The sequence below is a fragment of the Antennarius striatus genome, chromosome 2 (assembly GCF_040054535.1).
Source record: "Antennarius striatus isolate MH-2024 chromosome 2, ASM4005453v1, whole genome shotgun sequence".
In the NCBI taxonomy this organism is placed as follows: Eukaryota; Metazoa; Chordata; class Actinopteri; order Lophiiformes; family Antennariidae; genus Antennarius; species Antennarius striatus.
The window spans coordinates 19190282-19217778 of record NC_090777.1 but is presented as its reverse complement, the minus strand read 5'-3'; the positions used below and the strand labels follow the sequence as shown (position 1 = coordinate 19217778).

Here is a 27497-nt window from a genome sequence, read left to right as displayed (position 1 = left end):
AGAAAATAAGAGAAGAGATAACAGAAAATGGAGAAACGTAGCAACAATCTGGAGACAAGTGGGTCGAAGATCGGCCAGGTTAACCAGCAGCTGAGGAGAAGTTATGATGCAAAATTCAAGATGATGGTGATAAATGAGACAGAGTCTTCAAACAATTGCAATGTGATCGAATATATTGAATATATTGTTATAATCATTTATTTCAGATGTACTGTAATTTTTTTCTGTATAAAAATTTAAATTGGTGTTCAAAAAGTCTTTTTTCAAACTTGAGTCTTGAAAAAGAGGGAGTCGTCTTATAATCAGGGTCGTCTTTTATTCGGGCCAATACAGTACTTCTCTTTTTGTGACGCAATCCTTTCCTCTCTGTCAGTCGGAGTTTCCTTTAGAATTCGTTGTTGTTTTCTGTCTCGTTCCTGCTGTTTGGACTCTGCTCAAAAACATGAAAATTTGTTGGAACAGTCCTGACACTCCAAAATTATGTTTACTAGGAAGTCCATGTATAGTTATTCCTTCTCCTAACATAGCAAATACATTAGGCCATATTGTTCACATGATGCCTTCTGGCAGATGTGCCGTGATTGGCTGGGTGCCGTGATTGGTTGGGCGTTTGATTGACAGGTACTGGGTGGAGTTGGTGACAGCGTGTGACTTTTTCAAATGAGCTTATTCAAATTTATAGGTGGGAACTTTACAGTGTATTTGTCCCCAAGGGGTTGAAGAAACAATTAATTAACAGCTAATTTAACATATAACAGCAAATTTAACATTAACAGCTAACTTAAAATATACTGTATCATTTTATTCATTATAGTCCTGTGGGAAGACGTTTCTCTTGTGATTGACTGTTATGACCTGTAGTTCTCTGTTGCGCCCATCAGAGGAGAAGTTAAACTAGGTTGTGTCCCCAGAGTTTGAAGCGTTTGCAGTGTTCTTGTTTTATTGATAGGCGATTCCGATTAGACAATAACCAATGTTCATAAAACAAGCTGGATCATTGCGCTGCAGAACTTGTCTTAAATTGCATTGTTTTGAACTGCATTGATGGGATTCCTGCGTTTATTGTGCTAAATTAATTGCACCTCCAATCCAATAGGGGGCAGAATAGCCAAATCTTGACGTCGTGAGATTGATGTCTGCGGAAGTACTTCAAGGAGTGTCAGGGTGCTCAAGTGTGACTGCAGGTACAACTTGTACTGATAGTCTTCTGTAGAGACATTTTGATTACTAAAGGTTCTGCCAGTGATTTTGTCCTCATGGCCCGACCTCTCCACGTCGTCCGTCTCCTCTCCCGGGTCGGCGCTCCGTCTCCCCCAGCCTCCATTAACAGTTGTCGACTTGCAAGCAGAGGAGCCATGGGACAGAACCACGGGTATAGGGACAGGACATCCCACAGAGCTCCCAGGCACAGCGATGGGATGTCCGATGAAGGAGTCGACATTGAGGATGTGGAAGAGAAGCTTCAGGCGTTGGTTGAGTAAGTGTCATGAAGTTAAGGTGCGGTGCTTTTTGTGATGGGAAATTAAAATGTTTGTGTGTTTTTCAGTGAAGAGAGAAGGAGACGAACCACTGTGAAATACCACATGATGAGAAGGAAGGTGAGTCCACGAGGAGCTCCTCAGAGGACGCTAAACTGGGATGCGATTGAGCAAATCAGGTGACTTGTCCAACAGTCTCGCAAGAAATAACTTTTCTGTTTTTCAAGTAATTACACATGATGTTTTAAAATCAAATATTACTCAAAATAGATACCTGAAGCAAGAGCGACCAGATGAATGGACGGTCGATCGTCTGGCTGAGGGATTTTCTGTCACCCCTGATGTCATCCTGAGAATCCTCCGGAGCAAGTTTGTTCCCACTTCTGAGATAAAAGCCAAGCAGAATGCCAAAGTAATGCAAAATCACGGTCAACAGGTGCAGCAGGTAGGTGCTGGGACCCATCTGGGCAAACCCACGCTTCTAGGGAAAAGCACACAAACAGCACTCCCACCAGGAAGTGGGAAAGGCACACTGGTGCCTGTGACTGAGAAGACGCTGCTGCCTGAGGTGTCGACATCACTGACAGAGACGGTTGCTGTTACTGTGAAGCACAGACGGATCAGAACTGGTTTTATTAAAGATACCCCAGTGACAGAAGAAGACACAACCAATTACATGAATTCTACAGAGGACAGAGAGGATGAAGAGACCTGGGATGGATGGGTGGTGACCGAGGAAGAACTGGAGAAGTTCAGGGAAATGGAAAAATCTCCTGTCAAGCAAGTTGGGAATGAGTTCTTTGATGTGGAGGGTAATTTATTGTATAGAATCTGAGAAGTTTCTGTTAACTGTTAGCCATGCCCATTCAAGTGTTAGCAATGACAACTATCAGATTTGTTCTTTATAGTATTAGCCTGATCAATGTGCTGAACTTACTGCTGCAAATACTTCGTGGACAAAATAAAAAAATCATTCTTTAGTTTGTAGTGTCAATCACTTAGCTTTGTCTATGAGGCTTAAATTTTCTCCTGTTTGCATCAGTAATCCCACAACCTGGGTGCGTCTGACTGATGAAAGCCTGAGACTAACACAAGGTAGTTTGAGTTGTTGGTGTGATTTTCGTTCTGGTTCCATTCATCCTCTGCTTTTTTTCTTTTTTCTTTTCTTTTTTCACATTGCTGACAGAAATAAGGACCATGTGATATAAACAGAAACATACGATTTTATTGGAAAGCCCAAAGAAAATTGCCTCAAGTATACAGGAGGGAAACAGCAGATACAAAGATGTAACCTTGTATATTTACAGAACCTTCACAATGACTCATTTGTAAAGAAGTTTATAACTAAGAAAAGTGTGTTGCCTAAAAGTAAATCATGATTAAATAAGAACTCGTCAGCTGTCCATGTAAATCAGCTATGATAACAGTATTCAATCAGCATTAATTATTTGGGCAATTATTTCAAATTACTCTCATGACAACATGAAAAACAAGTGTTTTACAATCCTCTTCACAAATAATTGATTAAAAAATATGGAAAACGACATGCAATTCAGTGGAAAATGATGGAACAAATTATTCCTTTGCTACACAATTTATCTAAGACTGAGTTTTAGTGTCAAAGATCCTACTCTTTATGAAATTGGTTGCACTTTAGTTGATATCAATCATCAGGAAGCAGGCACTTGTATAACCGCATCCAGTTTACTGCAACTCGAACTGTTGGTCACAGATAAATTAACTTACATGAAAGCAATATAAATAAGCAGGTAATTGTGCAACAAATGTTTAAACAGACAAGATCATATGAGTTATTAAAATATTCGTATTTACTACTAAACTATAATTTTCTTTAATTCCTGAACATCAAAACATTTTTTTCTTCACAAATTTAGAAGTTGGTTAATACAAAACTGCTTCAAGGATGACAGGTGTGAATATAAACAATGATTACAGCCTTATCACATTATTCCTTAGGACACAGCTGGGAAAAATGCTCAACTACAAACTCCAAGCATACGTGCTTTATGCAGTTACAACTGAAGACTTGAATATCGCAACAAGTCTGTCTAGAAAAAGGTACTTCACTGTATGCATAAGTTATATCTCCATCAAATGGAGCAGCTGGATACATGAGAGCAATCATGCCAACAGCATTTATGAACATGCATGGACAAAACAGTGAATTTTAGAAAGTTATTGCTGTCAATCTATCAGATGTGTCCTATTCCTTTAACCATTGGTCACAGTGCCATGGGTTACCAAAATTGTGCAGGCAGTTTTCCAAACACAGTAAGACCAGAACAAGAGATTTCACAAGTAAAAAAGCTCAAATTTACACTCTTCCGTCTGCAAACATTTTCACGGGCAAATACTTTCTTAAAAGTGGGAAATAATTCACACCCAGCGACCACCAGCAACCTTTAAAGTTCCATCTAAACCGATAAGACATCACAAAGTGTCAAATACAAATCATAACTATGCACAAGTAAATCAGAAAAACGCTATTTCCAGGTATTGGAAGGTGCAGAACCCGTAATATGAAGGGGTGGTTAATTTAAAATAAAAATCTTTCCTTCACAATCCAGGCGTCTGGCCCTGTCAGCCATTAAAATGAATACATCAGTTCTCAAAATCCCTCAAAATAAATAACAAGAGAACTCATTCAAGTGAAGCTGTAACTGAAGCCCGACACTACAAGACCTCCTTCATAGTTGTCCTCGACTGTGACATTAGTCCCAGGAAGGCTCCTTACATTCGTTAAACTTTACAGATGACAGCAGATAGCCACAACATCTTTGTCTGTTAGCTGAAGTCAAAGTCTGTGCTAGAAGATGAGAGGAAGAGAGAGCTGGAGACAAAAGAGTAACAGGGAGTGTTTGGCCACCAGGTGGACTGGAAACCTGTTGCTCAGATGAATGACAAGTTGTTCCTGCTACTCAAGCATGTCCTGTTTGCAAAGATAAAAATACATGTCAATATAGGTGAGCAAACAAAGAAATAGCTATGCCTAACACAGCATAGTTATTAAGTTTATGAAGTTGCTAAATGAGGACTGTGACATTGACAAACAGCAAAACCACACTTCTCCCTCAGTCACAACGTCAAATTTCATTACAACTCTGACAAAGCCACAATGTGGTATTTATTTGTAGGCGTGGTTTAACAAAACTCAATAATGATGCCACTGAGCGGTTTCGCAGATTATTTCTGGATTATCTTTTGTCATAATGGAAATATCACTCTAAACATGTTTGACTATGATGTGACCAGTCCAAAATCAAATAAATGCAACTGAAAAATAATGTTCCTTATTTTTGTTTTCTGTCTGTTTTTTATTCTCTGAATTTTAACTTGAAATTATTTGTTCCCAAAGCTTAATGACATAAAAACATGCTGTTAGTTTGCTTTCAAACTACCCAGTCTGGTACCCATGCTTGTGTATTATCACATGTGAAGGAGTAAAAAAATAATCACTATACCTCATCTGAGTCATCGTGAAACACAATTTTGCCATTTTGGGTGTGGTTGGTCTCCAGCTGTTCATCCATCCCATCAGCGGCATTGTCTTCAATATTCTGTTGCAGTACAGAGTACCTATGGACCAGGAACCTGTAGAGCGCAATCACCGAAATGTCAGGCCCCATAAAATGATGCAGGAAAACACATTTATCACATGAAACACAGTAACTGTGGCCTACATTTTTCCCTCTCTGTGGAGATATACACTGACCTGCCACCGCAGACATATTTCTTGATAAACATAAGTCCTCCTACAATGCTCAGCACAATGACTATAATGACTGCTATCACTATGAATACAGTCTTGGAGTTGCCACCAACCTGTCAAAAGAGCAGCAGACAAAAAACATAAAAAAGCAATGCCAGCTGGAACACAGATCTACTAGGGGCTATCTCATAAAGAACGCATATAATGCAAATATCATAGTGTGCAGAAGTACTTACCCTGAGTCCTGGATTCAGTAAGTCGCTGTCACACCTCGCGCTGAGGTCAATCTCCTTACGTTCAGGTATTTTTCCTCCCTCACATTTGTCTCCAGGGATTTTCCGGTAGCTGTTAAGAATGTGCCAAATTTCAGGTTTATATAAGAGGACTTATACTGTATACTTATATACATTACCTTTCATTTTGGTTTGCGTGAAAAGTAAAATAACATATTTTGCAGCCCAAAAGGTTTATAACAGAAATAGTCAAATGAATCCTTGTTCAAACGTAACAAACTACAGTATTAACAAACAATAAAATGTCTGGCTCATCCAAATTCAAAATGTTCCACAAAGAGTCATCAGCTTTAATCATGACAATGAATATAAAAATATTTCATGTTGTCTTGTCACCTGTGTCAGCCTACCCCTCCCACTGCATATGATTACTTCACTGGGTTTCAGCATTGTTATATTTAAGTCTGTGTTTGTGCTGTTGAGGAAACATGATGAACATTTGAATTTTTTGTCACCAGTCACTCATCATCACTGAAAATATGATGCTAACTCTCAACCTAGCTCAGTTTAAAACCTAGTTTCGTGTGTGAAACCAATTTTACTACTGCAGAAAAAGAAATTCACTAAAAACAACAGAGTTTATATTAACATCACAGCAGAAATTTTAATTTATAAAAGTCTCTACTAAGGAAAATGTCTAAAACACACAACTCCGTAATGAAAGACAAATATTAAGCAAACTGGAGTTTGTTCAACTCGACTCAAACATTATCCCGACTCTCCTCCCTCTTGTCAGAAAGACACCATCTTTATTTTTAAAATGTTCAGTGATGAACCAGCAATGTGACACACACAGATCCAGGCCTTACCCTTGAGTCTGCAGTTGTTCCTCTCTGCCGTGCAGACAGAACTCCAGCACTGTTCCTATCAGGTTTGGCTGCTCTTCGCATTCTGAGCTGTTCGTCTTGCGGGAGTATCCAAAGTCACTGCAAATAGACCAAAGACACAGGAATAGTGTAACAGAGTTGGTGTATAGTTCCTCTTGTCTTTCTTATCGGAGTTATTGTTGTCCAAGTATTTTTTTGAAAATCGTTAACTTGAATCGACAACTCATTTACATTACCACAACTCCTAATCCAGTGGTTCTTAACCTTGTTGGAGGTAAAGAACCCTGCAGGTTTTCATATGCTCACTCACCGAACCCTTCTTTACAAAAAAAAAAAAAAAAATCTTTTCAAATAAGACATAAGTATGTGTTTTAAGGTGTATTTAATGAATTGTGCATTAATGTCACCGTTTTCAAAGAACAAAACCAAGACAGTGCATGAACTCACATGAAATGACCTACCTGCAAATCAGCTTTGCTTCTGCTGTTATTATTGAGAAACCAGTTCAGATATGCGTGGCTTCACCTTGGCAAGTGCTACTCTTAGGTCATTTTCACAGCAAAGTCTGTTTCTTTTGTTTTCCATGCATCTTAAGGAAGTGTTCCTTTATCTTTGCCAGTGCCAGACCAGAGTTGCTCAACTTGACATTGCAAATCATGCAGAACGCTGACTCACATCACGTATCGTTATACAGTACATGTAAATTCACGTTGCACATATTCATCTGACCACTTTCTTTTTTTGCTCAACATAGTTACTATGAGTTAAAATATTAAGAAAGCAATCAGATGACGTACCATCATGACAGGCATAAATCGACTACTGAGTGCGCAAAATCCCCTGTAGCACAGGTAGGCTAATCGATGTAGCGTCACATGATCACCTGCAGCCAGTGATGGCTAAGGGGGGCGTGTCATCACGAATTGACACGATGTGTCAAACGTACACAGTGGTTCGTGTATGTTCGGCCGCCGTCTCCGCCGAACCCCTGAGACCGACTCACCGAACCCCTAGGGTTCGATCGAACCCAGGTTAAGAACCACTGTCTTAATCTAATTAAATTTACGTTAGTATGAAGTTAATGTGTGTTTGTGAATCATATTTAAATGATCAACCTACATGCATTATATCTACTTAACTATAACATATTAATTTTAATCTCAGTCAGAGGGCCGCTTCCCACAGTAAACTGTTTTCTTTCAATAGGTTCTTTCACTGATTATCCTGGTTCTTATAAAAAACAATATATGAATACATTTGTTTCACAATAATGATAAAATGTTGCCCTCAACACATGAAAATCAAACACAATATATTAAAAATTCTAAATAGCTGTGTTTATGTAAAAATTGAAAATCTTAAAGTCCCAATCTATCAAAAGAACCACTGAAGTCTGAGTGATGATGCTGTAATCTGAATATAAACAAGTAAAAATAAAAGTAAAAGGCACACCTTGTGTTCCTCTCATCTCAGACCTAATTTATGTTTCCAAATATAAAAAACATACTTTACTAAAGTATAAGAAGATACCTTACCAGTGTGTGGTAGACATTAATTAAGAGAAGACAGACATGGAACAGTTCAGATAGCATTCTACGTCAGCGGGATATTTCGGGGGGGTTTGAGCATAAAATTCAAATGGTGCAACCCAAATCCACACTACTCAATAGTCCTACGCAGGTTTATGCCTGTCCATACTATTGAAACTGAATAAACGCACCAGAGATAGAATGTATGCTTAACACAATTATCAGATGTGCTAGTGATGACTAGTGATGTGCTAGTCTTGGTTCTAGTCCCATATTAAAGTGGTTAAGTGTACAGTGATCCTTTGTTAATCGTGGTTAATGCGTTCCAGGACCACCCGCAAATAATGAAATTCCGTGAAACTGTGACGAACAATTTATTTGACTATTTTCGGAACACAGCGCACTTCAGAATGCTGTCAGCCAATAGAATACGCATACGGTGTCATGTGACTACCTACTAAAAATCTGTGATTAGGTGAAGCCGGGCATCTTGAAAGACTTTTACGCGAGGGATTACTCTATATGAAATTAAAAATTGTTTGCTATTCGTACAGAAGTCATTTCATCAGAGTGCAGCATGGACCTGGGACACAGAGAATGTCTTACCACATGAAGTCATCCAGGGTGCACGGACATGGGGTTGGTTGGGTGTTGATCTGGTAATCCCGTCCTTTCCAGCAAACAGAGTCTTTCTTGAGGCGCAGGAACCGCTCTTTGTATCCCAGCATGCACCCATCCTTGGGGTCACTGATGTCATTGGAATGTGCCAACCATTGCTCAAAGTCTGTAACGTTACCTACAAATTAATAGTTTTTGGTTAATGTGAACTCATGGCAAAGTCAAAAAATATTGACAAATTAAATCAGTTAGTTATATAAAACATATCCTCAGGTGGCTCACAGTCTCTGGTGAGAAGATCTCTGAAGTCAATGGTGATGGAGACCCAGTACTGGCTGATGAGGGAGTCTCTGTAGCCCCAGATACTAACATTCATGGAGCGAGCTCCGGGCTCTGATGCCAAACCAGTAAAGTAAATTGGTTCTTCGGTAAAGTTGTACACACTCCAACACTGTCCTTCATCAGTCGAGAATCTGTCAGGACATTGAGGAATGTGCAAGCATTAGCAATAAATATTAACTCTTCAATGAAAGGGTAAACATAACAGAATTCTGTTGCATCCAGTATTCACACTGCTGCATAAAAAGGCACAGGGCTGACTACAAGTGAATTAATGCTTTAATACAATATTGTCAGCCTAAATGTAATCCAAACATATATAAAACACAGTAACATCCATTTTACAGCATCACCACATGAAGGTCCATCCTTTAACTGTGCTATTCAAACTTACTTGATCTGGTTGATAGTTTCAATAGGGTTGTGTTCCACAGCAACCAACAGCCCTCCAGAATCCAGAATGGCATAGTGATGGGGCCCATCAAGGGCCTTCAACCACGTATACCCCCCATCATCAGACACATACACATCAGGCTTCAACACTGACATGGCATCACCAACACTTCCTGATGGGACAATCAAACATGTTTAGTATACACCATTAAACAACTTAAATAAGTTCTCTAAAAACCAAACATGGACCATTCTTCATAAATACTGGTCTGAACTTTGGATACTAACCATGAGCTAAGACGAGACCCAGTGCATTTGGTTCACTGAGCGGTAGCATGGGGATGTTTAGGTTCACAGCTGTGCTGTAGGAGGCGTGGATGTGGAGGCTGCACTACAAACGTAAAGACAAGCAGGATGTGGCGTCATGAGGTGTACTCTGAACCTTCTGGCAGTGAGACCCAAAAGTAATTTTTACTACACTCAATTTAATCGCCACTTTGAAAAATACAATATGTTCCTATTACCTCAAGTTTTTAATCACACATTTTTGGCTTATTTCTTTTATCTGTGTACCATATGTGGGTCTTTGGCTGTAGCATCACACTTGCTGTTGGCAGGTTTCCTCAGGGGAATCCACTCCCCTCCTTGATCAAAGGACACCACAGACTGCACAGAGTTATCTGCGACACAACAGGGACGTAGCTTTAAGAGATAATGACCACTTTGCTGAGGCTTATATCTATAATAATGGATACGCATGACGCTTTGATTCAAGGAATAGCAAAACGAGTGTTAAACCCAGTCTACCCTAACTATTTTAATCATGCAACCACAAACCATTAGTGTAAAAAGGAAACTACAAAATTTGTGTCTGAGACCACAAATGACCACACTATCAGCAAAACTCAACACGTGCCGATGTGGATGGGATTTATGCTCCTTTTTAGCTTGTGACTGGTGAGGTGAAGTATTTCTGGGTGCTTGTCAGCTAGATGCTTCACAGAGCGCAAAACTAACACTAGGAAGCAAATTAAATATTTACCTAACACCCTTCACCTATTATGGAATTGACAAGTCGTATGTGTGTGTTGTCTTCTAAGAATTTAAGGACAGGCATGTGTTGCTACTTCTTTCACCAAGCACAGACACATAAACAGAGATACCTTCTGCCAGGACACTGGTGGTGAAAACTCCTCGCAGGGAGGTGACATTAGTGAAGTCGGTCTCGCCACCGGTGGTGGTGTAAAGGTGTCGCTCCAGTGACTTGGAGTACACAAAGCCCCTGTCATCTGATGCATAAATGGTACCAATTCCTGAATCTGGAGGGGGAAAAAACACATTGACAAACATTGTATAGAAAATTCGAATACAGGACTGCCTTGATTATAAAATTTGCCTGAATGGAAAGTATTTTTATGGACTCTATATGGTTGACAACATTATTATTAGCACTCCATTATCACTGCACAGTAATCAACAAGTGAGGTTACTATTTGGACTGACCTCCAAGCTCATCGACATGCATGAAAACCATTTCATCATTTGCTGCAAGGATTGAGTAGAACTGCTCGTGACCAACAGGGGGCAGCTGAGCCATGTTCCACGAGTCGCCCTGGTCCCCTGACACATGGATCATCCTCATGGTCCCCTGCAGGGACGGGAAAGGAAAAGAAAACAAAAGGAAGGATTATGGAGGAAGAAATGTTTCAGAATAAAATCTGTTCTTCAAATATAAAATGTGTTGTCACTGAATATTATAATACTTTGGCTCTAGATGCCCCAAAAATTATTTGTTAAAGTGAATTTATTTCTTTGGACACAGTGTATATACACTAACCTTGCCGGTCATTACAGAGGCAAAAAGGAAGCGCCCACCCACACCGAAGGAGTAGACCTTATCGGCGATCAAAGTGTCAAAATTTTCACCATAATTTGTTGTCCTCTTTAGTTCCAGCATTCCTCTATCGACTGAAAAGAAAACACAGTAGGCATGAAAGTATAATAAAATACAACAAAATTTACAAGAGAAAGCAAAAGTTCTGTTTAGCATTCAAGAGGAATAAGAATCTAAATCATAAAATAAAAAAAGACATGAACACTTTGCTTCACTTGGTTTTAGCCAAAAAAAAAAACATGCAGATGTTAGCTGTGATCTACATGTAAATCCATAAACCTGATAATATCAAAGCGGATCTGTGTTTAAACTGGGTACGACAAATTTTCAGGTCATGATTTTTAAGATGGCGTCACTTACAGCAGGATCCATTGGTGGTGGATGAGAAGAAGATTGTGCTTTTTCTTCCCCTAGAATAAGATTAGAAAGCACCATAAACTTAATGAAAGCAGACCCAACAAAGAGTCCAAGATATGTAAAGAGAATGCAGACTTTGATGATGATGTGATAATGTTAGCTTACATCTATGACTGAATAACTGAGGATTGCTGTGGTTCTTTCATCGCCAAAAATCCATTACATGTCTAATGAATCATCTCATGGTCTCCCACAAGCAAGTAGGAGACCGGAGTTTATTAGCAAAGATACAAGGTTCACGTCTTTAAATCCCCCCAAACACTCAATGGCAGTGTTGTAATCCGTCTCCAAATCTCCAACATAACAACTCAAGAAAAATGCAGCACATATTATGAGTGCAAACACACAGAACAGAGTCCTATAAACATTGAATCACCTTGATTTCGGGATCAAAATGCAGTAAAATATATTTATTTGTAAATCCCATGTCGTTATTCTTACCAACCACAGCTGTAACAAATAAAGGCTTGCTGCTATTCCTTTATTGATGAGTAGAAATCAGATCACTATAATGCAGTCTCTTTTTACCATTCTCCAAAAAAACCCAAATTTATAATTGTCAGTTCTTAGAGGGTGGCAAGTCGCCAATGCATCCAAACAATAAGCCCCGATGTCAAAGGAATACAGCGATGGGTTGACAGATTGAGTTCAGCTGAGGCACCAGAGAAAATGAAAACGAAATCACATGTTCTGGACTCTGAGACATTTCTGTAACCTGGACCCCTTTGACTTTTTTCAGTCCCAACAGGAACAGATCAGGGTACATTTACATCAGTGCATAAAAGCGTGCACTTCATGTACTGAGGCTGCAGTCAATGTTGGGCAGTGGCCTTGGGTTCAATTCCACCAGAGACCCTTTGGTGTATGTTTTCTTCCTCGCTGTCTATCGCTTAATATAGGGAAAGAGACAAAATAAAAAAGGGGAACAAATCATCTAGTCTTTACTTTTTTTCTTTTGTCTGCATGTATTTTCATAGTTTAGCACCATAAAAGGTGGTCAACTTTTTATTAGATCAATGCTTGTTTTAGTCTTGCAGCAAAATCTTTTCTTCTTTTTTTTGCGTGCATGTGACCATCACCGGCCCTCTCTGGGAACTAAGATGTCGATCTTTATTAAAATTTCCTATTGCAAGCCAGAGAGGGAAGCGCTGCACCATCATCGACTGATTTCAAGAGAAAGTTGGGCTCCATGCACATTCTTTATACTTTTTATTGTTCTCACTTTACTTTCAATCTATGACCATGAAGGTTTTGTTCAGTTGTAAAAGTAAGCCTCACATGACATGTCTTATCAAATAAAACCAACATATAGCCATGCCCTTCTGAAATATGTACTTTCTTTGTAGTCCAGGGTTTTGACTTCAAAAACATTTACACCCCATTTGCAAAAGACACATAATTCTGAAGCTGGTGCAGATCTGGCCTCTAGAATAATAATAATAGAGGACTGATGCTCCATGAACTGTTTAGTACACAGAGTTCTCTCCAAGACCTTGGAAATCCAACCTCAAAAATTGAAACTAAAAATGTATTAAGAGATACAGCAGTTACTAGGTAATGCCAACCAGGAAGTACCTCACAGACAACACTGTGGGAGGGTTTTTCCAAAACAGAGCTAATATTACAACCACTGACCGCCACGACACTTTACGCTCTATTTTGCAAAGGTGCAGCACCAATTAAAACCAGAAAAAAACTTCAAATATATCCGTCTCTGGTCGGTTATCATCATAAATCTTAAACTTAATGCCAAGTGGTAACAGGTTAGGGCAGGTTTAAAGACGATAAAACAAAATTAACTCCTCACTTTATCGAGTGGAAGGAAGAACTGGAGAACTCTATCGTCTCCAATTACTTGTAATAATTAGCTTGTTGGAGGAGCAAAACAAAATACTTCATTACTGATTAACAGAAACCTTGGCTATTCTTACTCCCCTGTATGTCAGTGAAAAGAATGTCTCTCTGCCACAAAGATATTTGTGGTTAGTAAATGGCACTACAGTTTTTTTCCCCTGGGCACAGGAAAACTTTGCTAATAACATAATTTGGTCTAATCTCTTACCACTTCACCAAGCACACCCTGTCATAGATCTTTCTCCAGGTGCTGCCAAAATCTTCAGACAGCCACAGTTCATTCTAAAGTGGAAAAAACAGCTTTATTAAAATTACTTACTCGTATTTCATTAACAATGATATCACACTTCACACAAGTCACACAAAAGAGTGCTGTTGATTAGCACCATAGTTATGTCAGAGCATATATATATATATATATATATATATATATATATATATATAAAAGATTAACAACCTTTAACCATGAGGAAGTGAATGATGCCCTTAAGAGGCCGTTAAAACTCTTGTTTGTCTGATTTATGATACAACTTCTACCAATATGTGATAGACTACTGAAGCACACCAAGGGTTGAATAGCAAGCAAATAGCAAACAAATAGCAAGCAAATTGTGGAACTGAGGTAACCTCATGGAAGAAAGTTGAACCTCATTGAAACAAAACAAGAAAACAAGTCTGGCCACCATTTCACTGCTGTTTCACTTCATAGGATTACCATGACCTGAATAACTGGAATTTTTACCAACAGACAGCGGTGAAAATTCCACACTTACACATGCAGGTTAAGCTTGAATCTAAAATTTTTATTTTTTTTTCGAACAAAACATCACAGCTTACATCATTACTGGTGGCCTGCAGCACATTCGAATCTTCAGGATTGTAGGTGATCTGCCAAATGGGAATAAAGGGCAAGTCTAGGGGGGTAAAAGTCTTTCCAAAGTCATGAGAGACAAAGATCCTAGACCCAGGACCTCCAGACACATCTCCTGTAAGGATCACCTTTAGGCCAAGATAAAAAAAAAATCAGATGGATCAAAGTTGATAAGACATTAGTTTAGGCCCACAGTATTGTAGCAGTAGGCACGTGGAAACACACTATACTGTAATGAGGAGTTGCCTTACTTTCCCAGAGTTCTCTGGGCCGATAGCGATGCCAAACTCTGATCTGATGAAGGTGTTGTTAATGAGGTTGGTCACATCTTCAAAAGTCTTCCCATAGTCCTCACTGGTACATAAATGGTTGCATTTAAATTTGATCGCCTATCAAACATGAAACTGTCAGTTTCTAACAGGTGAGATGATAAGACTTTTACCTTCGATAGAGTCTGGACTGCCCAAATTTCATCAAAAAGAAGGGCACCCTAAAAGTGGTCAAAGCCAGGATGACCTACCAAAAAAAAAAAAAAAGTTCATTTTGAGGAACACTCTGTACAGATATTCTATTAATGAGCATTAGGAAGTGATGTGTGGGAACAGCAGGATTTTTTTGGAATCAGAATACACCGTTTCTTCCTTGCTGTTTACTGAATAATGTTGAAAAATTATGTTTCTAATGTCACCCTGGAATAACCCTGTGTCAGTCTTGTTAGATGCAAATGGAAATGACTCACCCCTGTGCCATCTCCAACCCAGGCCAGCGACACAGACCCACTCAGGTCATTGAGGGTAACCTGAAAAGAAGGAAGCAAAAAAAACAAATGGCAACACATTAAAACTAGAGGTATGTCTGAATCTCTATATGTATGTTACTATTATGAGACGAACAGCCATTTGAGCCTGGCTGATAAGCAGTGGTTTGACAACATCTTTCTGAATGGTCGTCAATTGCTCCTACAGTGGCGCTGTGTTTCCCCATTACGTCTGTATAACTGATCACAAAGATAAACACAAAAGAGGAAGCCCACTTATCAGAGCGAAAAAGCATTTCAACATACTAAGGGCTCCAGGCCAACAGCACTCAGCACACATTTCTGAATACAAGTGCTCAACTTTAACATTAAAACTGTAGTCAACCGTCAGTTTTTCATCCAGGAAATAATTTAGTGAATTTATCAGCTTGGCTCAAAAAAATCTACTTTTGCTTTTATTTTTAAAAACCCTGAGATTTTTTAACTATACGAACAACTACAAATTCTTTAAGATGTCAACTCATGTTGACATCAAATTTACTCCAGGTGAACATAACAGCAGAAGACTAAGAAGAGAGTCAGGAATGTGAAATGAGGAAGTGTGACTAGGCAAAATGTACAAGGATGCAATGTAAATTCAAATCACATGACAGCGAGGGGACAGGGAAATTAGCTGCACAGGACTCAACTGTGGTCACTGTCCGGTTTTGCGTAGCACACACCATAAATGGAAAATTCTTTGACTGTATGCAAGATGAAGTTTTTGTCTCTTCTCATGCTGGTTAAATACTCTGCAAAAACCTAAATCAGGGACATATTCGGTGACCCTGACCCTAACACTTCTCTCCTATATGGTTTGAGTGCAAGTACTGTATTAACATAATATGGAAGCATATCTTTATAATATGTGTTATTCAGGAACGGCTTTAGTAATGCAATGCTGATTTATCACATACCGATAATTTGAATTGATTGATATGCACTATATTCTCATAATTTTGTCAGTTTGTTGCTGTTCCTATTACCATTCCTGGCTGTATCTATCTATGCGTTCTTATTATAAATACATAATTATTTCTAATTATAATTTTCATATTGTCTTTATGAAGCACTTGCATGTGGTGTCGTTGTAAGCAAATGACACTTTTGCTTGCATTATTATTATTATTATTATTTGTAGTACTAGTGGTAGCAGTAGTATTGATCCTAAAATAATTACAACACCACTGGCCATGAACTGTAGAATTTCCCTGTAAACATCCACAGTCTTAACTGTCAGCATGAACGCATCTTGAAGACGAATCAGATGTAGGTCATAGCCATTAAAGGCGCATTTGGGAGGCAGCGCTCCAGTGCAGCCTACACTATGAGGGGGAAACGCGGCTGTGGTTGTAACGCTGTAATAAAGCGGATCTTAAATGAAACAAACAAACTCCACTCCCGGTGTCACACTGATGTCTGATTAGTCCCATATCTCACTGTTACCTTGGGTTTCACGCGTGGAAAACAACCCCATCACCAGCTGGGTGTCTGAGGACACTCAATAGCTTATTAGGCCTGCTGGTGCACCTGGTTCGCACCTGCGCGTCATCTTCCGTGGGTTCATTCCATGTTAATTGTCAGAGACGCGAACAGTAACCGGATCTGGGTCGGTGGTAACTTACACGGTGGGTGTTGACGGCTAATTTGGTTTCATATCCTTTGAGAGATTTGCAGGATTCGTCCTCTTCGGCGCTTCTTCGATTTATTTTGTGCTTTTCGGAGGCAGCTGGCAATGCAGGTGGAGACCTCTTGGAAGCTCTCCCTTCAGCGTTTACCTGCTTCACAAACACCGACTGCCCGACGGGTTTGGATCCCAGCTGAAAATGCAAACCGGCTGCTACAGTGCAGACGCATAACAGCACAGTGCATGGTAGCAAAAGTCCCATTCTGGTTGCTTGTGTCACTGACAAAGAAAGCAATACGAATAAGGAGAAAAAAAAAACAACAACAATAAAGAAACACTTGAGCTGGAGTCTTTGTTTAAACCAGTCTTGTATGGAAATTAAAGGTCGCCAACCAGCTCCACCGCGGATGACATCAACAGAGGAGTAGTCCTGACAGCGACTATTTCGGGCTCAGAAAACACGGAGCGTCCTTAAAGGTCCGACCGGGTCCCGCGCAGTCTTGGGTAAAATTGTCAAATCAGAAAAGAAAAAAAAAAAAAAAGGTTTTTTTTTTTTCTTTTTGCGTACACAAACCAGATTATTTCAGACCTTCTATCCGGACACCAACTCCTTAGGCAAACCAGTACACTGTCACGATCACTAAAATTATCCGAGACTCGTTAATGCTGTATGAAGAGAAGGTCCGCTGTGATTGGCTGATAGTCTATCCTGGTCCAACTGCATGCTGTTCTGATTGGTCAGATTCTGAAAAAGGCGGAAGAGAAACAACATGATTAAATAAAAAAAAACCAAGAATTCTAGATACATAAAGAAAGAGTATAATGTAAGCCGACCTAATTATACCTTTAATAAAATAATGAGAAGATACATAAACCCAAATAATTTTAGATAAGTAACATTCAAGGCGGACAAGGCGGTGATGCGCATAGTGCACCTGCTTTTACACTACCTCAGTCACGGAACTTGATTTACCTACCGAAAGGTAAATCAACTGAATGTGAGCGACATAAATATCATTTTACCTTGTATTTTTTTATACAATTTAGTTTTTAATTTTTTTTCTCGCAGATTGTAAGACATTGAAGTTTGTTTTTTTTTAATTGTCCCCACCTACACGCCCTCCTTCAACAGGTAAAAATATAACAAACGACGTCAAAGTTCACGTAAACAATTGTATTTACTTTATCACTTATTTGCTTGTTTGCATGTGTAAAAGCAAAGCAAGCTTTTTGATTAATCCCTTGAAATAAAAGTCACATCCAGTAGTAACTTTTGCCATTTAGAAAAAAAAAAAACGGAATTTCACATTTGTGTCACATTTTGCCATGTAAGGAATTAAACATCGGGATCTGTCGTGATGTTGGGGCAAATCTTTCCACCAGTGGTGGAATTGATTCATGTTCACAAAAAAAGGTCTTGTCTCTCCAGGAAGAAAAGAAGAGAGCTCATGTTTGATATTAACTTCAAAACATTGTTATCTGATGGTTTACAAAGTATTCTGCATACATTTATACAGTAAATTGCTCATATTTAGTTGAATCGCTTCAAATTCTGATCTTGATTATATTTGTGCATGTGATGGAACAGTGGGGGCCTTGACGAACCCATGACAACACATCACATGTTGCAGAAAGAAAAAAAAACTTCAGCAGAGTTACTGTACGTGCCATTTTAAATGCAGATTACAAATTATAATCCAGCCATAACATTACGGAGTTTCCCTTGTGATAAACCAAATGCTGTCTGTACACCTGAATTTAAGCAGGACATTGTGGCTCAGTCAGAAACTGGAACATGGGAGGAACCAGATTTTTTTTTTAGCCTTAGGTGTGATACAACCTGTTCAACAACTTTGAAGCCTGCATAAACAAAGTAGGTGTTGCCTTTCTTCAGGTAAAACTGAAAACCTGTTGAACATGGGCAGGTGGTTCATCTAAAGAATTAAGCACAGATTCAGGATGTTTTTCGAATGAAATTTGCCTTGTAGCATGAGCAATAGAATTTGTTAGAATAAAATTCTATTTGTAAAGTCATTATTTCCTATATTCATCCATGAAGCAAGCAACCAGACCTGTAGATCAGGATTTCTTCACAGAGAGACTGTACAATGGTGTTGCACCCCTCCCCCACAGTGGCCCAGCCAACTATTAGAAGATGGAATACAAAGCCACTCTTATTCCTTTGAGATGTACGCTCTTAGAAAGAAAAATCAGTCTTTCAACAGGAAGCCAGATTTATTTTTTTGGTTGTGTGGTGTTTTGAGATAAGGTGGACAGAAGAATGCAAATGAGTTTATGTAAAATTTACCAAGCTACGGATTGACCCAAATTAAAGCAATGAAGTGCAAAGTCTGTCTCTGAATGAGCTCAGCATTCACTGATGGGTGTCATGGGAAGCAAATTACTTGAAGTGAACAAGATGGAAATACTGTAGTGTTTGTTAACAAGACTCATGTAACATCTATGGAAATGGTGACCTCTAGTGAAAATAAGTGACATGAACTTTGCTTTTGAAAGGGGTTACTGTATAATTGTTACCCATGTTTATTTGTTTTTCTGCAAGATGCTGTATCTCAAAACCTTATATTTTTTGATGAATTGTTGTGTAGGTTGGATATTGGGCTAAGAATTTTGTGTCAATGCTGTGATATATGCAATTTCCTCTGGGATTAATAAAGTATCTATCTATCTATCTATCTATCTATCTATCTATCTATCTATCTATCTATCTATCTATCTATCTATCTATCTATCTATCTATCTATCTATCTATCTATCTTTAACATTTGCCATATCAATAAAAATTAAAAAAAGGCCAAGGGCACTAACATTGTTAACATTATTAGTAATCTCAACATTCTTCTCCTTCTCCTTTCGTCTTTTCCCTTTAGGGGTCGCCACAGCGAATCAGCTGCCTTCATCTAAACCTGTCGTCTGCATCCTCTTCTCTCACACCAAATACTTTCATGTCCTTTTTCACTACATCCATAAACCTCATCTTTGGTGTTCCTCTAGGCCTTGCCTTACTCTCTGGAGGTATTTGGCTGTGGATAACTTCCTTGCGGCCTCCTCACGATTGCCATTAGCCTGTGGGATTCCAAGTATTTGTAGGTGTCCTGGTTGTCTCCTATCCTGCCCCGGTAGGTCAACCCTTTCAGTTCTGATCATCTTGCCTCTTCTCGATACCATCAGGCCTCATTTGTCTAATCCAAATGGCATCCCTATGTTGTTGCTGTAGATCTTGGTGGTGTGAATCAGTAAGTCGATTTCTTGCTTATTCCTGACTTACAGCTTGATGTCATCCATGTAGAGGAGGAGGCTGATTGTTGTGCGGCTTCAGAATCAGTATCCGTAGCCACTCTTTGTGATGATCTGACTGAGGGGGTTCAGGCCTATGCAGAACAGCAGCGGTGATAGTGCATTCCCTCGCTATATGCTGCATTTGATGATAACATGGGCAATTGGCTTGAAGGTGGCCTCTAGGGTTGTCGTCCACATTCCCAGTGAGTTCTTGATGAAGGCTCTTAGTGTCCTGTTGATCTTATACAGTTCCAAACATTCCAGTATCCACATGTGTGGCATTGAATCATAGGCTTTCTGGTAGTCAATCCAGGTGGTGCACAGGTCGAACTGCCTGTTCTTACACTCTCTGTCCACTGCTCTGTCCACCAGTAGCTGTTGCTTGGCTCCCCTGGTGTTACTACCAACTCCTTTCTGTGCCCTGCTCATGTATTGAACCATATGCCTACTGATGTATTCCTGTGTGGCCTCAGCATTTGTGTAGTGAGACCGGTATCAGCCGGTTCTGCTTCGTGGAGCATGTTTCACTTCCTTATAAGACAATATACGTTGTGCCTTTCAATTGTATTAAGGTGTTACTATATATAGAAATGAAAGTATATGCATTGTAACTTGTGTCTAAAAAGGATGTCATCTGAAGGTTGTTTTACTGAGAAGAGACAGGCCTGTTAGTTTCACATGGGAACTGAGTGTGGTGTAATATTGCCTGATATTAAGACACGCCTACTGAAGAACATAAATACTAAGTGATTTCTGTATTTCATTGCACACTAGCACTGCATTTTGGATAAGCCTATTGTGCCCAGAATATTCTGTAATAAAGTTTCGAAGAATTTTTCATCTTTTTCCAGTCTTTCTTCGTGACCAACATTCTCACTACCCAAAAACAAACGAACACGCGGAGGCTCAAGGAGAAAAGCTTCCAACCCTACTCATCTTAGCCGCCATGATGCCTGACAGGAGCTTATTGGCTGGTAGTTGGATGGGGTGAATCCCTGCTGTTGGTCTTTCATGATCAGGACTGTCCTGCCTTCAGTCAACCATTCTGGGTGCGTCCCATCCCTTAGCAGCTGGTTCATCTGTGCTGCTAGATGCTCATGGAGTGCTGTCAACTTCTTTATCCAGTATGTATGGATCATATCGGGGCCCGGTGCTGACCAACTCTTCATCTTTGACACTCTTTCTTGGATGTCTGCCATTGAGATAGTTACTGGCTCTTGTGCTGGGAGGCTGCTGTGGTCAGCTCTCAGGTCCACTAGTCACTGGGTATTGTTGTTGTGTGATGCTTCTCTTTCCCATATGCCCTTCCAGTATTTCTTCACCTCAGTTCTTGGTGGGTCTGACCGGCTGCTGTTATTTCCCTGCCACTGAGAGTACACCTTTGCTGGTTGAGTGGAGGTCTTTTATTCTCCTCTATCCCCTTGGTGTATCTCTTCAGTCGGGTAGCCAGAGCCGTTAGTCTCTGTTTGGCAGTTTCGAATGCTTCAGGTATGGGGAGCTTGCTGTATTTCCTGGGTACCCCTTTATTCACCATGTTCCCTTTTTGCAGCTCAGCTAGCTGGTTGACTTCTCTCCATGTAGCCTTTATCTTGGCCTCTAACCATCTCTTCCATGGAGGGTATTGCTTGCTATGCCCTGTATTGATCTCATATCCCAGCATCTCGAGGATTACTGTTGCTGTACTGTGAATCAGCTTGTTGGTCTCAGTTATGTTCCCTGTGGGGATGGTTCTTATTTTCTATCAGATCTTCTGAAGGTACTTGACAACATATAAGAGTTGCCAGGGGGTATGACCACATGTCCTCACATTACACAAAAACATCTAGAGCAGAACATATGCTTAAGGTCTTTACAGCTTTTTTGTTGTCAGAGCTATCAATAAACTGTATATATTGTTCAGCATCTTTGAGAAAATGAATAAAATTAGGTTTTTTGTTGCTGAATTTACATTTATGAATAAAGAATTTAGCCAAAATTATTAACAGATTTATAAGAAGAAGAAAAAACTTTTGCTCTTTCTGAGAGCACTTGTAAAAACAGAAAACAACATTTTCCCAAGATAGAGTAAAGTCTTTGGAAACAGTCTATAATGAATCTGCTGAAATCCTTCCAAAGTTTTTTTGCATAAGGGCAATGCCAAAATAGATGTAACACAGTCTCTGGCTAGTCCTCACCGAAAGAACAGTCTGTATTTATGTCCCTTTTGAATTTAACCATGTAGTGATTTGCAGGATAGTATTTATGAATAATTCTGAAGGAAACTTCCTTCACCTTATTGGAGATGAGATATTTATGTGGAATCATCCAAACCTTGTTCCAATCAATGTCATTCACAAAACGATTCCAATATGAAACAACGTATGAAACAGAAACAACATCTTTTTGGAATAGAGCACGTACAGTATATGTCTGTTATTATTATGGGGAAAAGGTCGAAAAACAAATTTTCCCTATATGAGAATCAATTGGATTAGGTACGGAGATTGAGGGGGGTGGATTAGGAAGATTTCTGAAAAGAATTAGAGTACCTGATGGGATAGCGTCAAACACTATGGCAAATTCCCTGGGAGTAACAGGAAAATCATACTTAGATAAAAATTCTCTATAAGAAAGCAAAAGTCCCTCTCCATTAAACAGCTGACTTACCAGAAGAATTTTGTTCTGAACCCATCTTTCCATAAAAAGTGATTTATTCTTGAAAAGAATGTCTCTTTTTATTCCATATTAAGTACCTGTGAGGCGAGAAGTTATGTCTATAGATTACAGACCGAGATAGAAGAACTTGCCTGTGAAAAGCTGACAATTTTACAGGAAGTTTGTCTACATTATAATTACAACTGAAAATAAAATTAAAACCACCAAAGCGAGAGAAGATGTACTGAGGAATGAAGTTCCAAATTGAGACAGGATTTTCGAGGAAGTGTCGAGCCCAATTTATTTTAAATAAGTAGCAAAATCTAGGGAGTTAAGCGCGTCATCTCTGCAGCGCCCAGAGCCGTGACGTCATAGACCACGTGTTTCCTACGCCTCGCTAAAGTACGGAAAAAGTTTGACAAGCCCGAGGACCCTGGAGGAGCAACAAAGAGAGCGATAAAACGACCACCACTATCCAATTAACTCTCTTCTTTAGTCAGAGAAACGATGGCGTCTGTCGCCCATGTAACGACACTGACAGGAAGCGTTTTACCGACATTTGAGTGATAAAATGTCGGTAAAACGTATCGACTCGTTTCACTCATCCGCGTTTTGTGCTCAGAAGGTGCTGATGTCGGGCTTCAGTCTGGACCTGGGTCCTCTGGGAGAACCGCTGGCTTTCATCCGCTTGCTAGAATGGGTGAGTTTCTTCATCTTTTTTTTTTTTTTTTAACCCACACAGTTCATGGAAGGGTCTCCTCCACGTCCGTGGGGAGAAAAGCGCCTCTCAAAGTGACTGTGGCCTTGTCTTGTGACCTCCTTCACGCCTGGAGGAGTTATGCAGCTCAGTCTTTGAGCAGTTTCAACGCTCTAAACATGGGATGTACCAGAAGTGTAGGATATAACCACACTTCTATGCAACACGGAAGGATGCTGCAGTGTATGTGTAGTCACTCCTGAATCAAATATTATCACTATGTACACTCAGAGAATTTAAAAACACAATACATTCAAAATTGTAAATTGAACAGTTTTTATTATAGGAGAAGAACAACCTGTGTTTTGCACCTTGTTACAAAAAAACAAATATGGAAGAAAAATTGCACCAGAAATGCAATTATCTTAAATTTCTCCTATATTTTTACATTCTAATCATCAGTCAATAAGTTCCTCATCAGCGCTGATGACTGGTAGTCTTCTTCCTGGTGGAGTGGCTCATCTCCCGGATGATGATGATGATGATGATGATGATCCTGTGCAGCAGCTCTGAGTCTGTGGAGGATCACAGTCCATCAATCAACCATCAGAATAAGTGGTTTGGTTGATTGATGAGTCCAGAACTGGATCCAGCTTGCCAATGTCGTGATCTCTAGCAAATGTCTCCAGGCATCGCAATGTACTCTTCATTCTATGCATCTTTTTCAGAGGGATGGATTAATGTAACAAGGAAGTGGAAATTAGTGTATCATTTTGTCTAATACTGGTTAAATAAAGGTTAAATAAAAATTTTAAAAAATTGACCTCCCTTCGTTTGGAGCTATGCTGTCTCCCTTCTTTGGTGCTCTGCTATGGCGGTAAACTCACAGCGGTAGCGAGCTCTCTCACTTCCTGGTACGCTGACAGCGCAGGGTAGACAAACGATCTGATTGGCTGAACTGAGTGCCACTATTATCTTATTAACTGGAGGAGCAGCGCCCGCCGTCTGTAGCCGCGAACTGCAAGTAAAAATGCACCAAGAAAATCTACTCTCGCGAATTTACCATGGTGTGGTCACGGGTCCAGACAGACCCATCACGTGGTCTGGGTCCGGACCGCGATCCGCCATTTGATGACCCCTGCTCTATGGAGAGAGAGAAAGAGCGAGAGAGAAGAGGGAGAAAAAAGGCGCTCCAGATTTTTCTCCCTAGTCCCACCGGTGCTCCATAATATATTTCATAGTCGCACTGATAAGAATTTGGGCGCATAAGCGACCAAAATGGTCACAATTTAGAGCCCTGTTTAGATAGCTTTGCATTATTTATGCTTTTTGACTTGTAGGTTTGTCCAGTTGTGAACTGTGCACACTATTTTTAGCAGCATTATTACAGACATTTCCTTTCAGTTTTTTTGCATAAAATAAAGGGAAGTATGTATGTTCAGTGCTTTGTTCTGAAAATACCATACATTGGAGATGAAATCATCTGTCTGTGGTTGCAGGTGTTCTCCATATTTGCCTTTGCTACGACAGCAGGATACAGCGGTACCACCAATGTCAATGTCCAGTGTGATAAGATCATCTTTCAAGATGTACAGGCAAACTTTAGCTATCCATTCAGGTGTGTGTGGTGCAAACACAGTCTCACATTCCCTCACATTGAACAGCATACTGGAAAGTGTGTGTTGACTTGAAGGGTTACCTTTTATCTTAATACCTGTATTCTGTTTTTGTTTTTTCTTTTCACAGGTTGATGCAGGATCCTTTCAATGTCACCGACTGCAAAATCAACCAGACAACTTTCACTGTGTACCACTTAATGGGAGATCACTCTTCTTCAGCACAGTTTTACGTCTGTGTTGGAGTGTTAGCTTTTCTCTACTGCACTGCCACACTTGTGGTCTACTTGGGTCTTCAGCACAAATATAGGGAATCTAATCGAGGTCCAATTGTGGTATGTTTCTTTAAATTCTCTCTGTTTTTAAGTAGCCCTCTTGTTTTTCTGTACAGTAGCCTAGCAGTGGATAAAGAAGGAATACATTTCAAACTGAGCTGTAATATTAAAACATGAATTGCTTTATATGCGTCTACCGACCTGCTGTTTAAATTCAGTAGTGATTGAACCGATTGAAACAGATAACTTTAATTTCATCTATTTATTGGCAATATTTCTAACTTTTGAAGCATGTAAAATCTTTGCATCAGACTTCATTTACTACAATATGTCATCTTCCTCATCCTGGAGTCCAGCTAAAGGTCAAACAAAGTGCATTTAAACAGAAGGGTGTTAATGAAACGGTGTGGAGGGCTTGGTTCCCAAGCAGCAAATGAACACATTACCCAGGCTCCATGAAAAATCAATGTGAAAAATTCAGACTGCAGTAATTTTAATGGCCGTATACTGATACCTTCTTTTTTTCAAAGGACCTATTGGTAACTGCATCCTTTGCCTTCTTGTGGTTGACATCATCCTCTGCTTGGGCTAAAGGCTTGACTGATGTCAAATGGGCCACCAGTCCTTCAACCATTGTAACCTTTCTTGACGTTTGTAAGGAAGTCACTTGCACCCCTGGTGCTTTGCCTCACATGGGCCGATTGAACGCATCTGTGGTGAGTTTAATGCAAACTATTCTTTTCCAAATGTGCTACAACTTTCATAGGACTTCTGACTTATGAATTATTGTCTTATTCTTCTGCAGATTTTTGGTTTTCTTAATCTTATCCTCTGGGGTGGCAACTGCTGGTTCATTTACAAGGAAACACCTTTCCACAAATCAGCCACCCAACCTGCCCCTGTGGAGGGGGGACTATCACCCTCTTAATTGAACAGACTCCTTTTATCATAATTGTTCAAAGACAAAGAGCTTTATTTGTCGTTATACACAGCGATGGTACAATGAAATTGAAAGGCCAGATGGGAAGTCGGTCAATGTGAAGTCTTAGTTTGAGCATTTAGTACCAAAGTAAAACAATGGAGACTGCAAGGTATACATTACCAAGACTGACTGTTCCTGAATTTTCCCTACGTATTTTCCCTAAATACACAGTATAGGGTATGCACATTATGTCACAGTGCGTACGAGTCGCTATGTCTCCCACCACTCTGTGACATGAAGCTTTTTCTGCTCCTAGGTCTAAAAATTATATATCTGTGAAAGAGATAAATAAATTCAAAATTATGTATCTGAAAAATTACATATCAAATATATGTATAACATATATATATGTAATATATCTGAATATGATATATCTGTAGAAATTATATATTTTGAATGAGCTGGTGTGTGATCGACTATACAATTAGATTCGAAAAGAATTGGACCCATTTTTTTCTGGACTGTCTAAAGTCAAAGGAAAGACGAGCAACTGGTTTATTGTAATTTGCAGAAATAACTTGCACTGCAGATCCACAGTGAAATGTGGATCTGCAGTTTAGTTTCTGTAAAACAGCAACTCCTTTAAGACCTTATCACATTTGTCAAGAAGCTCATTGTAGATAAAACCAACAGCCTCAGCTTAAAAGGTTCTCCTAATGGTGTGCTTTTATGTAAATGAGGTATATGGTGTGTCATTGCGTGTCCTCACTCAGGATAGAACTACATCAAGGCTGTTGCATGTGACCATGTTTCACTTAGATATGATTAAAGAATAATTATATGAACATACTGTATAACCGGAATAATCATCAGTGTCCTCTTAACTTTAGATTTCCCGATAGATCACAGCTTGTGACCTGTTGGGAAATGTACGTGAATACCCTCTATTTTATATTCATCTCTAAATACTATACTATATTTGATTTGTTCATAATGAGGACAAAAATGTTATTCTCATTGTTGCTTAGTTTGCATGTGTTTACACATATTTTATGTCAAAGTATTACAAAAAATAATTGTCTCTTTTCTCAAGTAGTGTGTCGTCCCATGTTGTCCACACTGGGTTATTCACGATAATCATGGTCATATCAACCTGTTACCACCCAGTGGTATTTCTGTACCATACAGTGTATAATTTCAGCTATTAGTATTTCTTAATAACATGTCAGGAAAGGACTATAGAGAATAGAAATTGTAAAATACCCAATCAATATAAAATACTTGTGCAAATTTCAGTCCGATCGTGTGCCATGCATTAAGTGTCAAATAAGTAGGTGCAATGGATTAATACTAAATGATTGTTCAGTGGGAAATTATTTGGTTGAAG

The 27497-nt window shown here is 39.4% G+C and overlaps 3 protein-coding genes across 3 annotated transcripts; 2 read left to right on the top strand and 1 right to left on the bottom strand.

The window, feature by feature from the left end:
- Nucleotides 1-1126: 1126 nt before the first annotated feature.
- Nucleotides 1127-2460, top strand: ngrn (neugrin, neurite outgrowth associated). The gene is made up of 3 exons (XM_068342897.1): nucleotides 1127-1477; nucleotides 1547-1657; nucleotides 1749-2460. Exons 1-3 carry the CDS (start codon nucleotides 1257-1259, stop codon nucleotides 2311-2313), a joined length of 897 nt encoding a protein of 298 aa, XP_068198998.1. The 5' UTR covers nucleotides 1127-1256; the 3' UTR covers nucleotides 2314-2460.
- A 231-nt stretch (nucleotides 2461-2691) lies between these two features.
- On the bottom strand, nucleotides 2692-17280 carry sort1b (sortilin 1b). The gene is made up of 20 exons (XM_068342884.1): nucleotides 16665-17280; nucleotides 14983-15042; nucleotides 14686-14759; nucleotides 14495-14597; nucleotides 14210-14371; nucleotides 13581-13654; nucleotides 11462-11511; nucleotides 11045-11175; nucleotides 10711-10855; nucleotides 10371-10526; nucleotides 9781-9887; nucleotides 9496-9598; nucleotides 9209-9380; nucleotides 8758-8948; nucleotides 8464-8653; nucleotides 6311-6427; nucleotides 5445-5553; nucleotides 5212-5321; nucleotides 4961-5090; nucleotides 2692-4428 (listed from the first exon to the last, which is right to left on the bottom strand). The coding sequence occupies exons 1-20, from the start codon at nucleotides 16926-16928 to the stop codon at nucleotides 4414-4416; spliced, it is 2463 nt and encodes an 820-aa protein (XP_068198985.1). The 5' UTR covers nucleotides 16929-17280; the 3' UTR covers nucleotides 2692-4413.
- Nucleotides 17281-23000: 5720 nt separating this feature from the next.
- sypl2b (synaptophysin-like 2b) lies at nucleotides 23001-27202 on the top strand. The gene is made up of 5 exons (XM_068331618.1): nucleotides 23001-23300; nucleotides 24797-24915; nucleotides 25044-25248; nucleotides 25719-25904; nucleotides 25994-27202. The coding sequence occupies exons 1-5, from the start codon at nucleotides 23172-23174 to the stop codon at nucleotides 26114-26116; spliced, it is 762 nt and encodes a 253-aa protein (XP_068187719.1). The 5' UTR covers nucleotides 23001-23171; the 3' UTR covers nucleotides 26117-27202.
- The last annotated feature ends 295 nt before the right edge of the window (nucleotides 27203-27497 follow it).

Bases quoted from the DNA above. Each gene is read 5' to 3' on its own strand.
- ngrn (XM_068342897.1), top strand. From the start codon at position 1,257: ATGGCCCGACCTCTCCACGTCGTCCGTCTCCTCTCCCGGGTCGGCGCT. The intron at 1,478-1,546 runs GTAAGTGTCATG...TGTGTTTTTCAG, and splicing joins AAGCTTCAGGCGTTGGTTGA to TGAAGAGAGAAGGAGACGAA. The intron at 1,658-1,748 runs GTGACTTGTCCA...TACTCAAAATAG, and splicing joins GATGCGATTGAGCAAATCAG to ATACCTGAAGCAAGAGCGAC.
- sort1b (XM_068342884.1), bottom strand. From the start codon at position 16,928: ATGGGACTTTTGCTACCATGCACTGTGCTGTTATGCGTCTGCACTGTA. The intron at 14,598-14,685 runs GTAAAAGTCTTA...TTTATGTACCAG, and splicing joins CAGTCCAGACTCTATCGAAG to TGAGGACTATGGGAAGACTT. The intron at 11,176-11,461 runs GTAAGTGACGCC...TTTTCTTTTCAG, and splicing joins CACCACCAATGGATCCTGCT to TCGATAGAGGAATGCTGGAA.
- sypl2b (XM_068331618.1), top strand. From the start codon at position 23,172: ATGTCGGTAAAACGTATCGACTCGTTTCACTCATCCGCGTTTTGTGCT. The intron at 24,916-25,043 runs GTGTGTGTGGTG...TTCTTTTCACAG, and splicing joins AACTTTAGCTATCCATTCAG to GTTGATGCAGGATCCTTTCA. The intron at 25,249-25,718 runs GTATGTTTCTTT...TTTTTTTCAAAG, and splicing joins CTAATCGAGGTCCAATTGTG to GACCTATTGGTAACTGCATC.